The 16122-nt window shown below is 36.0% G+C and overlaps 2 protein-coding genes across 7 annotated transcripts; one reads left to right on the forward strand and one right to left on the reverse strand.

Annotated features, from left to right (window-relative positions):
- Positions 1-6921: 6921 nt before the first annotated feature.
- Positions 6922-7739, forward strand: LOC112720025 (uncharacterized). Its single transcript, XM_025770819.3, has one exon. It carries the CDS (start codon positions 7242-7244, stop codon positions 7521-7523), a length of 282 nt encoding a protein of 93 aa, XP_025626604.1. The 5' UTR covers positions 6922-7241; the 3' UTR covers positions 7524-7739.
- A 750-nt stretch (positions 7740-8489) lies between these two features.
- LOC112720026 (phosphomethylpyrimidine synthase, chloroplastic) lies at positions 8490-15675 on the reverse strand. Of its 6 annotated transcripts, none has more exons than XR_011867201.1 (9): positions 15582-15675; positions 15413-15460; positions 14128-14442; positions 13855-13982; positions 12377-13203; positions 11507-12183; positions 10965-11071; positions 10618-10811; positions 8490-9131 (listed from the first exon to the last, which is right to left on the reverse strand). XR_011867201.1 is itself a non-coding variant. In XM_029290089.2 (7 exons), the coding sequence occupies exons 3-7, from the start codon at positions 14436-14438 to the stop codon at positions 11062-11064; spliced, it is 1953 nt and encodes a 650-aa protein (XP_029145922.1). In that variant the 5' UTR covers positions 14439-14442; positions 15413-15460; positions 15577-15675; the 3' UTR covers positions 10858-11061. The 6 variants fall into 6 exon arrangements, 4 of the variants coding, with proteins under 4 accessions (XP_029145922.1, XP_072062467.1, XP_029145921.1 ...); XR_011867200.1 differs by having other exon boundaries at positions 15577-15675; XM_029290089.2 differs by lacking the exons at positions 8490-9131; positions 10618-10811 and having other exon boundaries at positions 10858-11071; positions 15577-15675.
- Positions 15676-16122: the final 447 nt, after the last annotated feature.

Genomic DNA, 16122 nt, shown 5'->3' on the forward strand with positions numbered 1-16122 from the left:
TCGCTGGTCCTGCTGAGGCGGCAGACTAGACGGTGATGTCAGTGCCCCTCTAGCAATGCCGCTGCCACTGGCATGCATCTAATCTTGGTACATCGCCATCTGTTGCTCCAACCGCTGAAGCTACTCCAGCTCCCACGTCCACTCCAGCCTGAGGGAATGTGTGTCTAACACGCATGTGACGAACTCCTGATACCTCTTCTCAGACTGCTGCAGCTGCTGAGCCTGTTGGTGAAGGCTCCGGGTGAGCTCCAGCACCTGCTCCTTCAAATTGACGTCGTCCTTGGGATCAATGGGTCGGCTGGTGGCAGAGGCAAATGAAGGTCTCATTGTGGAGGTGCAGAGGTTGTCAGCGAAGAACGATCCCACCCCGTAGACATGGTTCATGTACGGCTTAGATGCGGTCTCGCGCCAAACTATGTCAGGATTGACTTCTGATGCAATGGAATTGTTGCCGTCCTCTCCAGTCTGCTGAGATTACTGGATTGTGGCCTCCAATCTTTGTGTGTATGACTCTTGTGCAACACATGCTATGATTAGGACTGCAGTCATTTGAAAATTTTATACCACATGATATTTACTCACATAATGATCCGCAGACCGCTGAAAAGCAAATATCTCCTTGTTCTCCTTCAAGGTATGAGTATACTTGAAAGTCTCTGCCATTGTCGCATCACGACTCAATGGCTTAGACTATGCAGGTTGATACAACATGTTAAATCAAGTAATAATTATATTATATTTCAAAGACAAAACGAACTTAATAACAAAATGAAACAAGTTACTTACCAGCTTGGCCTTTGTCTTTATGAAAGTCGCTGACCCACCAGTATAATTTGACGACCTGGCCGAGACCCTGTTAGCTCTGTTTGTGAGACAGTGACGCCTGAACCCTTCATTAGTCCCCCAATGAACATACAGTTGCTGAAGTCGCCTAGCCATCCGATGGTCGAAGATCTTCCTGATCATGGCATCGTGAGTCTTGTCCCATATAAATTTCTCCTACACAAAGAACATTTAGCACTAGTCAATCGAAATTAAATATATAATTAAACAAAATAGAAGATATAAACTAAAGTTTGAACATGTTGAGTTTTTACTGTCCACTTTTGAAATCATCGCTCTCTGGTCTCAGTAGAGATCTTCTTGTAGCTCGACCATGGTTAGCTGGATGACATTAGTACACTCTTGTGTACATGCATTGTTATTTGGCACAAACCTATAAATAAAAAACTTAAGATTAATAGTTTACTAAAAAAATATTTGAAGTAATCTATAAACTTCAATTATGTTTAGATTTTTTAAAAATTTCAACAGAGTTTCATCTATAATTAGAATGCGTCAAAAACTCTATCCATCAACAATTCACTTAAATAATTCACAAACAAACAAATATGAAATTATATTACTTAAGCAGCAACATCCATCAGCAATCAAGAATTCTCAAATACTTTCAACAATTCAAACCTACTAATCTAAATCGAACCTATCTTAACAACCTAAATCTACTAAAACTAGAAAATTGAGTGTAACTAAATTAAACTAACTAACTAAAATAAAAAACTTAAGATTAATAACCACATATGTTGAATAATCTCCACAAAGTAGTTTGCATATAAAAGATTTAAAATAGTACTCATGCTATCAAACCATCAAGCCAAATTGTCATCCGTATGATAAAAGGTGGTGGAGGGACATCTGGTTGGGATCCGTGAGAGGATTCTGACACCGCAATGTCTATCACTGGAGGCGTCATCGTCGAAATAGTGGGCTGCTGATCGGATGGAGGTGGTGGAGGAGTCCACTCTGGTGAAGCAGCCAGATGACTTCCTGGTTGTGTGGGTGGCGCATCAGAAGGAGCCACGTAGTTGGGGTTAGGGACCACGATAAACAGCTGGTCCTGTGCACCCATTGCCTGTAACGTCACAGGGGTAGTCGAAGTAGAGGGGGACGACTGAGAAGTTTTAGGGGTACCAGTAGAAATCCTCCCACTACTACGACCACGAGATCGATTCGTGACACGTTTACCTGTCGTCATGTTTGCAAAGAGCATACCAATAATACAAATCTCCCCACATTTATACTTTTGAAAAAGATTTTGACATAACCTCCCCTAAAAAGTGCTAACCTTCATAGTAATAAACTGCACAACAATCAAAACAAACTCTAAGAAGAATTAATTATAAATTAAAATTCAAAAACAACCACAACACATGAAAAATAACTTAACAAACAATAATAAAATACGAAATTTTACAAAGTTAGAACCCTTCAGTCTAAACCTAACTAATCCATTAGAGAATCTATTCTCAAACTTTAGAACTACTAAAGCATGCATATCATCAAGCATTGAAAATTCAATAAAGATTTTAATTTAGAACATTTCCATTTTCAATCCTTAGTTACTTAACCTTAAGGATACCAAATTACCAATCATTTTAGTCTAATATCAATATTGTTCTCTTTCTAACTCCACTCTCAAGATTAGATTAAATATTATCTAAGTATAAAGCTTTTATTCTAACCAAAATATTAAACCAAAGGCCTAAATCACTCTAAAACCTATTACTTCACATACTTTTATAAATTCAAATCAACACTTTAAATTCTAGTTTGTATAAATTACTAGATCTTATTAAACTAAAGTTGAAAATATGTAGTTATCTCTAAATTTAAGTTCTATTAGGACTTATATGATTTATTTTGTTAACTAATTAGTTGAATACCTAATTAATTAGGTGTTTTAATTTGTTCATCATCAAACTAATTTTTATAAGTTTGCTAACTGATCCTAAATTATCATCTTAGCTCTTATTACCACTATTTACTAAACATAGAATTCAAACAACACAACAAACAAATCAATTTAGAATCTATTCTCAACTTCCAACACCATCCAATATCAATGGTCATAAAAAAATTCATAATACCAAGCCAGAACCAATTTTAAGAAGAGGGAGAAGGGGGTCTTACCAGGAGGGAGCAGCGACAGCAGAAGCGGCACCAGCAATGACGATTCAGCGAAAACGACACAGAGAGACGAAGAAGAGGAGAGCCGAACAACGAGAGAGGGCCATCGGAAGAGGCTGATAGAGAGAATATTGAGGGAGAGATGAGAGGGATAGAGAAAATGGGAGGCGAGAGGGTGAGTAGAAAGAGAGTAATTCAAAATAAAGGGGAAGAGGGTTCGGAGTTCGAATTTAAGGCACGTTTACTATCGGATTTATAGGCGGATTTATTTGACGGTACAACTTCGTGAACACATAACGTTTCACTAATCAAGGTTACTGTCGGATTTATCCACCTATAAATCCGACGATAATCGTGGCGTTTATTTTTCGCTATTCCCTTCAATTATTACCATCGAAGTTACCATCAAAAAACAGAATCCGATGATAAATATGCGGGTAATTTCGTCGCTAACATGAGCTGCTAAATCCGACAAAAAATCTGACGGCACTCAGTATTTTTCTTGTAATGATTTAATCGATTCGATATTTATTTAGATTTGCTTACAAAAAAATTTTAAATTCAAACCAATTAAAATTTAATCAATTCGATTCTCATTCTTATCCAAACCCAAATCAATTCTACCTGCAATCAAAAACTTTTATCTACCACCTTTTTTTCTCTAAACTCATTTTTTTATATATATATATTAATACCTAAAAGGTAAAAAATAACTTTTTATATTTTTAACAACCAAATCATTGCAATTTAAATTAAATTATGTAAAAAAATAAAGAGATTTGAGTTGATTATCATAGAAATATTATGGATTTAGTGATTTACAAATTAATGCAATTCTTATTTTTATTCATTCTAAACAAAGAATTTAATTTTAAAATTAAATCAATTTTAATTTCATTTTGATTCAAATATTTTTTTTATGGTCTACAAGTCTATAACATACTATTTACTTCTTAATTTAACTAGGATTTAAACCTGTGTACATCTCTCAAGGAGGCCAATAATTCCTCCACTGTACCATTACATCAACTGCAATACATCTTTAAGAATGTGTTTAGTATGGAGTATTGAAATTAAAATTGGGATTTAATATTATATTTGGTAGTTAAAAATTGAAATTTTAGTCACATAAAATTTCAGTCTTTTTGATACCTGTAAAAAGTGAAAACAAAACTCAAATTTTTTAAAAACGAGATTAAAATTTTAATGACATTTTATTTGTTAAAGCTCTCATTTTTTATTTTTCAAATTTATCCCGTTGGTAGGGCTCAGATTAGGATTTCTTTCTCTCAGAAGATCGTTCTTCTCATTAGAGATTCTTTCCTTTGTGTGAAGAATTAGCACAGATTTTAGAGAGGAATTCGATGTCAATGAGCTGGGAGTCCTTTCGGAGGGCCGCGACGATGAAGTGGTGGCCAGAATGAGAGAGCGGGTGGATGCGTGGAGGGCGGCGGCAACAGCGATGTGGAAGGCTTGAATTGCGTTTTGGGAGGTGAAGGCGATGGTGGAGAAGGATTGGAGAGAGTGAGAGAAGAGGTAGGAGACGAATAGGGATGGCAATGGGTCCCCATGGGGGCAGGGACATGCCCCCCGTCCCCAGCCCCCGCCACCCAAAATCCGTCCCCCCTCCCCCGCGTCCCCGTGACGGGTAACGGGGACCCCGTATCCACCGGGGATCGGGGTCTCTGCGGATATCTACGGATTTAAAAAAAATTCAAAAATATTTAAAAAACAGAAAAATTGAAAAATAAAATATAATTAACATTTAACATAGTCTAAACCCTAAACTGAGTATTATAATCCAATTTTCCATTTTTCCAGTAAGAAATCAAACTCCAAACCCTAAATCCGATTTCACAGTAACAAAATTCTCTAAACCCTAAATCCAATTTGACAGCAACAAAATTTATCTCTAAATCCAAATTTATCAATTAACAGAATTCAAAACTTAATCCTAACTCCAATTTCACATTAATAGAATTGAAATCGTAGCAATTTCATCAATTAAAAATCAAAATATACATTAAAACGAAAGAGCAGAGGCGGACCAGAGGCAGAGGCAGAGGCGCCAAAGCTTTGAGCAGAAAGCAGTGAGCGACGCAGTGAGAGGAGGAAGGTGAGCGGCAGCGGCTCTCCTCTGACAGCGATGAAGGACGGCTCTTCTCTGGACGGCGACAAAGGCGGATCTCCTATGAACGGCGCCAACCAAGACAACTCTCCTCTGGACGGCGACGAAAACTGCGACGGTTCTCCTCAGGCGTGTGCCGTGAAGACGGCTCTCCTGTCCTCTGGACGGCGACAAAGTGGTGACAGTTCTCTTCTCCTCAAACGCACGGCGTGAAGACGGCTCTCCTCTCTTCTGGACGCATAGGCATAGTTGGTGATGACAGATCTGAATAAGCTGGTGATGGCAGAAGCATGGCTGGAGCAGCTTCGTCTTCGCGGAGTAGAAGCGACAATGTGGGTGCAGCGGCGACACGGGTGCAGGCGGCACCAACACTGTGAGAAGCAAGCACAGAGCAATACCGGCGACTCAGTGAGAGGAAGAAAGTAAGCGGCGGCAAGGGAGAAAGAAAAAGGAAAAAAGACGGAGAGGGTGAGACTTGAGAGAGTGAGAGACTGAGAGTGATCTGATGAGAAAGTGAGGGAGAGACGTGAATTAAGTTTTTGTTTCCATCATAATACATACATATATATATATTATAAGGATATTTATTTAATTCCAGCTATACGGGTATTTTACGCGTATCACGGGGTGGATACCTCTCTTCCTGCTTCCGCCCCATACCTGCTCCGTCAGAGAAAATTGCCATCCCTAAAGACGAAAGAGGACGATGTGGGTTGGATGGTGAGTGTTGGGCACCAAAGTACCTTTCGACGTAGTTGGGAGGAATGTGGTGAATGCCACAATGGGGTTTTGTTATGTGCTTGTGGATCTACACTTGAATGTGGTGGTGATGGACGTGGTCCTCAACTTTTTACTTCTTACCGTAGTTCTGGGCTTTTTGGCGGTTCATTTCCGCAGTTTGAGCAAAGCAAATGGGAAAAAGAGAGAGGGGAGTGGATAAAAACAAATATTAGAAGGGTATTTTAGTAACTTTAAATATATCAACCTTTATTTTCATCTTAAACAAAATATAATACTGAAATATTTTTCTCATCACATCAAGTTACTACCACCCTAGAATTGGACCGGTCATAGTTACATTTTAGTTTTTGGCAATGCGGTACTAAAATTGGATTTTGGTATTTCCTTTCTCAATATTTCTATTTTGGCCAAATGTTGAGTTACAAAATTGGTAGAAGAGAAGCTTGATTTGGAGGCCCATATTGAAGTGGCCATTTCAACGTACGGAGACCAAAACACAAGGGGCAATGGTTCTGGTTTTGTCACACGGCAAATTCAATGCCTCGTGAATCATGAAAATGAACCTCGACCAAAAACAACGAAAATGAGCACTCTACTTGGAGGAGAAATATAAAATATTTGCGTGGTTATGGCATATTCAGTTTATGTAATCACAATTAATAAATTTAGTTAAATGAGCTTTTTATGGTTTAAAAGTTTTCTACTTTTCTTACAGTAAATATATTGAATTTTTTTAAGAGTAAATCACCTAAATAAATTATTTCCTACTTAATATTATACTGTTGTTCTAAATTAATTTTTGTTACACATATATCTTATAAAAATCATTCTCAAAACGAATAGTAAATCAGAATGATTTTTATAAAATATATACGTAACAAAAATCAACTTAGGATAATGGTGTAATAGTGAATGAAAAATTACTTATATATGTGATTTATCCTATTAATATCTTTAATAAACATCCTGAAAACACTTATTACTAATTATCTTCAAGTAAAAAAAATAAATTTAATATATAACTCACTCCTTATTTATCTACACTACAAAAAATGAGAAAACTCTTATTTTAATTAACATTTTTTTATTAGTCACCAACATCATGCATTTATGACATTTGAGAAATCTCGTTAAAATTTCTCATCAACTCGCCAAAAATGTTTTGCTTTTTATTTAAAAAGAAAAAAAAAGTAGAAATATAATGAAGATAAGACACTTGTGGAGAACTCGTGCCACATAAACACACAGCTCCCATCTCAACCATTCAAAATCCAATCCAACGGTCCAAATTGACCTTCCACAACCAACCACAAACACATACAATATTATCATTGCCACTATCCAAAAAACCAAACTTTCCATAATTTCCAACCACCCCATTTTCCATTTCTATCAAAATTCATCAATGGCTTCAGTGATCATGTCATTTGCACCAGCAACAGGTAGAGTCTTTGCAGCAACAGCAGCAAAAGGTGCTTCTGGTGGCAACAAAGAAGAGAAGGGTTTGCTTGATTGGATCCTTGGCAATTTGCAGAAGGAAGATCAGCTTCTTGAAACTGATCCAATTCTCAAGAAGGTTGAGGACAAGAGTGGCGGAGGAACCACTAATGGCGGCCGCAGGAACTCCGTCACCGTGCCGCAGAAGAAGAAGAATGGTGGATTTGGAGGCTTGTTTGCTAAGAACTGAAAATTAATTGAAAAAAGGAAAAAAGATGAAGCATTTTAATTTCCATTGCTATATAATTTACCTTGTTTAAAGGTTATGTTAAATTCTCTTGACCATTATGGAATATTTTTATGCTGTGTGTCCTTTTTTTGCTCTTATTGGTCATTTGTATTTACAGAACAAATGGATTCATTTTTGGATCAGTTAGAATTGCCAGGTACATTCTGTTTTCAACAATTTGGATTGTTTGAAGTCTTTAGGCCAATTTGGTAATTTAGTTTACTTATCTTGGCAATTAACTTGAATTTATGTGATACATATAGTTTGTAATAGAGCAAATTCATCATCTTAATTATCTTTCTAATACTTAAACGAATAAAAATTGAAATATATACATTGAAGACAAAAAATTCAAAAATTTTCTTTATTTAAAAATAATTAAAAAAATAAATTAGTACTCCCAATATGAAGATAAAAAAAAATTAATAAATAGTTTGAAACCAGTTATTATGTAAGATATCCACAATTTCATTTTCATTTTCACTTTGCAGATGACCACCCAAAATGAGATTCATTGTCAAATGAGATTTACTAAATCATACAATTAGCTAGTTAGCAAGTGATGTTGTTGGTCTATGCAATGTTAGTGATACACTTAAGAAAATAAAGAGATTTCTTGCTCAAGAAAATGTCAGTTTAAGATCTATTAGCCTAGCTATGGACTTAAATAAATAAATAGTTGCAATCTCTAGCATCCTCCCATTATCAGATTAAATATTCCACAATACTGTGATGTTTATATGTGGTCATGGTTACAGTTTACTACAGTTGATTTAAGCATGATCTGCTGTGAAATATTATCGCATAGCTTGATTCATGTATCCAACCTAATAGAACAAACTTAACTTGTTATTGTATAGTTGATTAAGCATATAAAAGTTGGCTTTCAAATTGATAAGAAGTTTATCTATATTTAAAAAATAATAATAAAAAATAATAAACGCATTCATATACAACCATACATATACAAACAAAAGCAGTGTCAAAGGTTTAGAGCTTCGAATCCCATCAAAATACTACACAGCTAGTTCTGCTGATACAAACACAAAATACAACCATACATATCCAACATAGTAATCATCAGATGGCACCATCGTTTTTGTGAAACTAAACACATTCAAAAGGTAGACACACACACAGCAGCAAGAACAGGTTAATAGCTTCACACATTCTGTGATTCAAAGTTTCTCAAGAAAGCATGCATAAATTCATCCCTGGAAGGAGTTGGTGCAGCGGTTAAAGAATTTGATCTTGAGAACGAAGTGTGGATGAACTCAATGCAGTCTTCAACTGCAGCTGCCCTATAATAATCAACAGATGATGCCGCCGTCAGCTTCGATTTTCCTACAGACGTCGACAACCCTTGGTTCAGGGGTCGTCTTCTACTGACAGAACCACAGCACATAGCCCTTGTCAATCTTTCAGCAACACCCTTAAGAAACTCAATGGGAGAGAACTCCGTATGCCAACAAATCCCAAAGATGCATCTCGGCTCGCGCCGAATTCTAGCCGGTTTAGTCCTCCTAGAGTTGTTCCTCAAGGACAAGCTTTTGTTCTCAAAGTAGTAGCCTGTGTGATTCATTGTGTTTCATATAACTTTAATTTTGGGTACTAACCATCAAGATTTTTATATATGTGAGGTGATTTTGAAAGGAATACAGGTAAGACCCAGAGAAGCACAGTTGTTGAAAAAGGTTTGAACTGTGAAAATGAGAGAAGGTCTTGAAGTGTGCTTGAGTGAGGAATGAAACAAGTTCATACATTTGCGTTTATCATGTATCTATGATTACAATAGAGCTTGTTTGTAAGGATACAAGGGCATGTGCCAAAAGGGTGGGTTAAGGAGGTTAGAAAAAGGCATTTTAAGTAATGTGTGAAAAGTAAAAGCTAATATGAGTAGATACTGTTGCTTTTCTTGCTGGGTTTGCTTCCTGTTTCTGATGCACTATCACTCATTGACTAAATGACTATGTTGGTAATTGTTGACAACCCTTTCAAAACAACAACCCTATCCAGGCATAGAAACACCTATGTGGGTCCCATAATTGGTAATAACACATTTTTGAGAAGTTGAATGTATAATGTAAGATAGTTTTTAGTTTTATGGATAATTGCAATTCACCACTTCGATTTTTACACCATGTGCACTTTAACTTCTGAAAAATTCGAAAACTGTGCAAATCAACTACCTAAACTTTCCCAAATCTGCAAATCAAATATATTGATATGATAATCTTTTCCGTTCTTTGTTAACAATAAAAAGACACTTTTAACAAAACATGGCGTATCAAAGTTGTACAATTTAGGAAATTTTAGAGAGGCAATTCACACAAAAACCAAAGTTCAACAAGGCATAATACATTTGTTTTAGTTAAAACGCATGTTTATAAAAGTTTAAATGACTGATTTGCACATTTTCAAATTCCAAGGAATAAAATACAACGTAAAAATCTTTAGAAGTAAATTGGCACACAGATCCCAGTCCCAACCCAATCGCGTCCGCGATCCCATAATCCTAGCACAGTCCCAAATCTTTGGGAATCCAACCTCCGATCCTGGCCCAATATTGCAATCTCATCCTCAAACTGCACCTTCGATTCCTTAATCCTAATACAATACCAAATCTTCAGGAGACCCCTAGAATAACACCTTGATGGAGGCCTTTGAATCCTATAAACAGGTAGAGCTAAGACAAGCAAGGGAATTAACCCTACCACCTTTATGGTACCATCATGAGATGGATGTAACCCTGCAGTCTATATTAACACACTCCAATACCCTTAGATATCAATATGACCTCCATTCCAATACTCACTTTTATTTTTCACCTCTAAATCTTGATGATGTCAAATGGACACCAACTTTGGATGCCCAAAAAATTCCTTCTATTCTAAAATACATGATTAGGAGGGAGAGTAAAGGTTATATGCTATATTTTCTTATCTTAGCTATATATTAACAAACTAATAACTTCAGATCTTTGTATTATATTTTCCAGTTTAAAAACTTTCAAACCCTTAGAAATTAACATGGCCAACAAACTGAATCTGCTTACCAGGATTGGCTTAAGTCCAAACCATTGTATATAAGGCACACTCCCTGCAGAAGCATACAAAAAAAAAAGAAAGAGAAAAATGCACGCTCCCTACGCAGGCATCACCCTGATCAGGTTCAAAGGGACTATCTCAGCCTGATCTGCTAGCATCCTAGCTTTAATAATAGCCAGTGCTCATGCAGATTCAGGCACCCCTGGTGCATCTTGGGTATTAATAAAGTTTCCCAGAAAGATAAAAGATGATACCAAACAAAATACTATTACACAATTTATTCCTGACAATTGGATAATTCACAACAAAAGTAAAGTTGAAGATAGGAGTCTAAGATATTATCAACAAACTGAACTTTGTATTGTTCTCCTACAGCCAGCTTGAAAATGTTTCACACTATCCTTATAGATAAGGCCAGTTGTGTAGCCAATTCTCCCGTTGATTTGCTTCATTTATATAGTCCTGTAATATATGATAAAAGTAAAATAAGTACATTTTCACGTAAACCTATAAAATTAGACTAGATAATACATATTCTTGAGAAAAATGAAGCACTGCACAAGCCACAAAGCAAATCGATGCATGAGGCTCCCACTTGATGAGGCCTCAAAATAGTTACATGTAACAATGAATTTATGTTTGGATACTTCAGCTGATAAGTTGTTTTAAGATAATCTGTTGTATTTGGGATGTATGAAAAAAAGCTGCTTTTATATGATAGCATTACTAAAAAGGGTATAAGATGATCAATATAAATATAAAATATTTTATAGTTAGGTCAATCTGGTTAAAAACTCAAATAGTGTGTATTGCACAGAAAGCCTTTTTCACATAATGCTCAAACATGAGCTCATTAATTGGAACTTAAGTGATAAAAATGTACGGGGATAAATTCACCTCTCTTTGGAACTTAAGTATGTTGCTGGCAAGTAAATCTCTCCACCAGCTTCACCATGCTGCTCCCCACTGATAGTTTTCTTGGCAGCTAGAAATTCAGCACTCATAGCATCCATTCCACGCTTCAAAGCCTCCTCGGCGTCGCCATAGCCATGTTGCTCAGCATACTTTCTGACATCCTCAGTTATCTTCATAGAGCAGAATTTGGGGCCACACATAGAGCAGAAATGGGCTACCTTTGCGCCTTCAGATGGCAATGTTTCATCATGGAAGGACATGGCCGTCATTGGATCCAAAGACAAAGCAAACTGATCCATCCATCGGAATTCAAATCTCGCCTTGCTCAGTGCATCATCCCAGGCTTGAGCATGTGGATGACCCTTTGCTAAGTCAGCAGCATGAGCAGCTATCTTGTAAGATATAACTCCGGTTTTCACATCATCACGATTTGGTAGACCAAGATGTTCTTTTGGAGTTACATAGCAGAGAAGAGCTGTACCAAGTGCCCCGATATTGGCAGCACCAATAGCAGAGGTAATGTGATCATAACCAGGGGCAATATCAGTTGTTAGTGGACCAAGAGTGTAGAAGGGTGCTTCGTTACACCATTCTAGCTGCTTCTGCATGTTTTCAGGAATCTTGTGCATTGGAATATGTCCAGGTCCTTCATTCATCACCTGTAAAGTAATTCAAAGTAAACAAATGCACTGGTTTCTTAAGATCATATGAAATAGATAAGGTCGCCATCTAGCCCAAATAATATTTAGAGTCGATACAAAATTGAAGCTAAGGAGTAAGTTACTTCACCAGGCTATTAATTTATCAGAACATTAGTATGTGCATATCAAGAAAGTATGATGATTTTATCACCTGAACATCCTTTTCCCATGCTTTACGTGTCAGTTCTCCTTGCGTCAAGAGCTCAGCAAATTGAGCCGTGTCATTCGCATCATATATGGATCCAGGTCTTAGCCCATCACCAATGGATAGTGCTATATCATACTGATTGCAGATGTCAAGTATTTCGTCCCAGTGCTCATAAGCAAAATTCTCTTTGTGATAAGCAAGGCACCACTTTGCATGAATGGATCCTCCTCTGGAAACTATTCCTGTCATGCGCTTCGCTGTTAAGGGAATGTACCTAAGAAGAACACCAGCATGGATAGTGAAGTAATCAACACCCTGCTCGGCTTGTTCAATCAGTGTATCCCTGAAAACCTCCCAGCTAAGGTTTTCAGCAATGCCGTTAACTTTTTCAAGTGCTTGATAAATAGGAACGGTCCCAACTGGCACGGGGGAGTTGCGCAAGATCCACTCACGAGTTTCATGGATATGGCGACCTGTTGAGAGGTCCATGACTGTGTCAGCTCCCCACATAGTTGCCCACTGAACCTTGTAAACTTCCTCTTCGATAGAGCTAGCAACTGCAGAATTTCCAATGTTTGCATTTACCTTCACCAAGAAATTTCTTCCAACTATCATAGGCTCCAACTCCAAGTGCTTCTTGTTGGATGGGATGATAGCTCGTCCACGAGCAACTTCTGACCTCACAAACTCCGGGTCAAGCTTCTCACGAGTGGCACAATAAAGCATCTCCTCAGTAATGATCCCTTGCTTAGCATAGTACATTTGAGTGAATCTTGGTGTACCAAGTTTCTCTCTCCTATCAACCCACTCTGCGCGCAACTTGGGGAGTCCTAATTTATCCATGAAAAGAAATGAAGTAAATGAATGTATTTTCTAATGGCTTAGTGTAAGCGTATAGACAATCAAAAATTAGATTCTTCAATGACAATAATAAGTTAAATAAATATATACAAAAAATTGTTAATCTGGCTAGGTGTAATGTATAACCTTGGATTTAAAAAACACAGCATAACCAAGATACATATTAGTGTAGAAATTTGCAATTCTGTGAAATTTAGCCTTAATTAGTTGATCACATATCAATAATAGTAACAAATTGGAGAAAGTGAAGCTAAGCATAAACTGATGCTAAAACAACAATTTACAAAAGGACAAGTAAAAACATCTTGGAACGAGATTATATATCATATATATGACCTGTTAATGAAATTCAATCAAAATAAGTTTCAAAGAGGAAGATGTAGTTCAAGTAATCTCAGTTTGAAGCACCTAGCAAAGCTAGCAGAAAAGAAGTGAACGAAGAAAAGACAGGACTAAATGTACTTATGATTTTCCTCAAAGCTGGTGATGACATCAATGATTATATCATAGAACATATGCATGAAAGGAATTATAGTCCTTGTTATCCCAACATTATGCATAAGAAAAATGTACTGGTTTCCATTGGCAAAGAAAAATGACAACATGCTTGATTGCCATACCAATACTTGGGCTTATATTTTGGGGACCACTTGTATCATAGTTATCAAAGTGTTCTTCATCCCCAGAGAGGTGAACTCGTCGAAATGGAACTCTGAGAACATGACTAGTACCTTCATGAATGACTTCCCTGTAAACATTGGTAATAGAATGAGCTATCCAAGAATATGCTGTGTGCTTATTCAGATTACCAACAATGGGTTGGAAAGCCATATATTATCTGAAAGCAAATCACATTGGTTGCATAACTTTCTAAAGGAGAAAACAAGTCAGACCTGTATTCTTTCGTGCTCTTAGGAAAGCACTGTTCGAAGGAAGGAAGAGGCTGAAAATCGGGGGAAGCAGGGTCAACGGTGTGCTTCTTTTGTTTGGTTTTGTCCGAATTGGTTGTTTGAGGATCAAATGTTAATGTTGCTCTAGGTATCGAAGCCACGTAGGAAGGGACAACTTCCTTCTTCCAAGCACTTGAAATGCATCCAGCGACATCAAACCCAGGCAAAAATGTAGTACTTGGGAACTTCGGTTGAGAAGCATTGTTGCCACTTTTGCAAACAACTGATGTCACATTGGCATGCAAGGATGCCATCTCACTGCAGAAATATAAAATTTCAATGTTTGAAAGGTTAATTTTCAGTTAAACAGCAAGCAGGCATGTATAATGACAGAATATATCTGTATACTCATATATGGAGAGATTCCCTGTTAAAAGAATCAAATTATGTAAAATTTTGACATTCACAAATTGCTTATCTAATTAACTACATATTCATGAACTTCAGAATCTCCAAGTTAGCTATGTGAAAAATGAATCTGAGCCCAAAAAATTTAATATCAAATGTCACAAAAGTTAAAACTTATCCAACTATTCAAAATTTTTATCCATCTGTTATTCTGTTTTTAATTAAAATTATTTTTCCTTAAAATAAAAACTTAAACAAACAGATATGAGTCAAGCACAGAAGTTTATTAGTTAACCAAATACCAAAATCTCATGTTTTCCAAAGAGGTTTACATAAAAATAAATAAACAATAACAAAAGTTCCATTCCGGAACAATTTCAAGCACATCATGCTCAATGGAGACATTCTTTTGTACATGCAAAGATATTTATGACAACCACAGAAGCCATCATGAGAGATATCAAAAAATCTCATAACCAGAAAGAATCATTTAAAAAAAATAAAAGAAATTATTAAGGGTTCAGTAAATAATAAAGGACACAAAGTATATTCTCTCAATTAAAAAATCCTCTTCGAACATGACAAGCTTAGATTTTTACGATTCATATTTAAATTTGGACCACAATGGGTCCTACAATGATAAAAATGGATTTTTTTTTTAAGTGAGAAAAATCCATTCCCATAAAGCACACCATATCATCTCAGGTGATAATTTTACACGATCCAATCATGCACAAACCTCAAGCACAAAAAGTTCGTCTTTAATTCACCTTTTTTAAAACCTAACAACAATCAATTACAAAAATCAATCTATTTACAATCGAACTATGTCAAAAAAGAATAAAAATGTATTGCGGAGAGAGAGAGAGAGAGAGAGAACCTTGAAGGAAAAGCTGCGTGGATTGGGAAAGGTAGGGTTGGGTGTTATCTGGAACGGAATGGAGAAGAGTGAGTGAGTGAGTGAATGTGATGAAGAATAGCGGGTTTATATAGAGAGTGAATTAATAGATACTTATAAGATAGTAAGATACTGATGATACAAACCACACCACAAAATTCCGCATTCATGGTAGCATAGATATTTCGAGAAAAAAATCGCTTCTTTAGTCTTTACTCTTTACATTTGCATCTTACCAAATGTGGGGACTAAGTAATTAAGGTGTACAAAAATGTATATTAAGATTCATAAATATTAAAAGGTGGATACTAAGATTTTATAATTGTCTTCCTATAAAGATGTATCTTTTTTATCACTAGATGATAAATTGAAGAGTTTAATTTGATATATTATAAAAATTTTTTTTTTAAATGTGACCAAACAAATAAAATACACTTTTAATATAAGACTCTTCATAAAAATATGTTTTTAACATCTTTATTTAAATAAGTGTCATATTAAAATATAATTTAGTTATTATTTTTTATGAATTTGTAAACATTAAACTTTTTAAATGGTATGACATCTTTATTTATTGAAAATAATTTTTAAGATATATTTTGGTATTTATTAATTTTTTTTAAGTAAAAGAGCTCAACACAACAAAAACTAACGAATAGAAAAAGCCCTACAATTAAAAACAAAAAACACAA

Source organism: Arachis hypogaea, chromosome 11, assembly GCF_003086295.3.
Source record: "Arachis hypogaea cultivar Tifrunner chromosome 11, arahy.Tifrunner.gnm2.J5K5, whole genome shotgun sequence".
Lineage (NCBI taxonomy): Eukaryota > Viridiplantae > Streptophyta > Magnoliopsida > Fabales > Fabaceae > Arachis > Arachis hypogaea.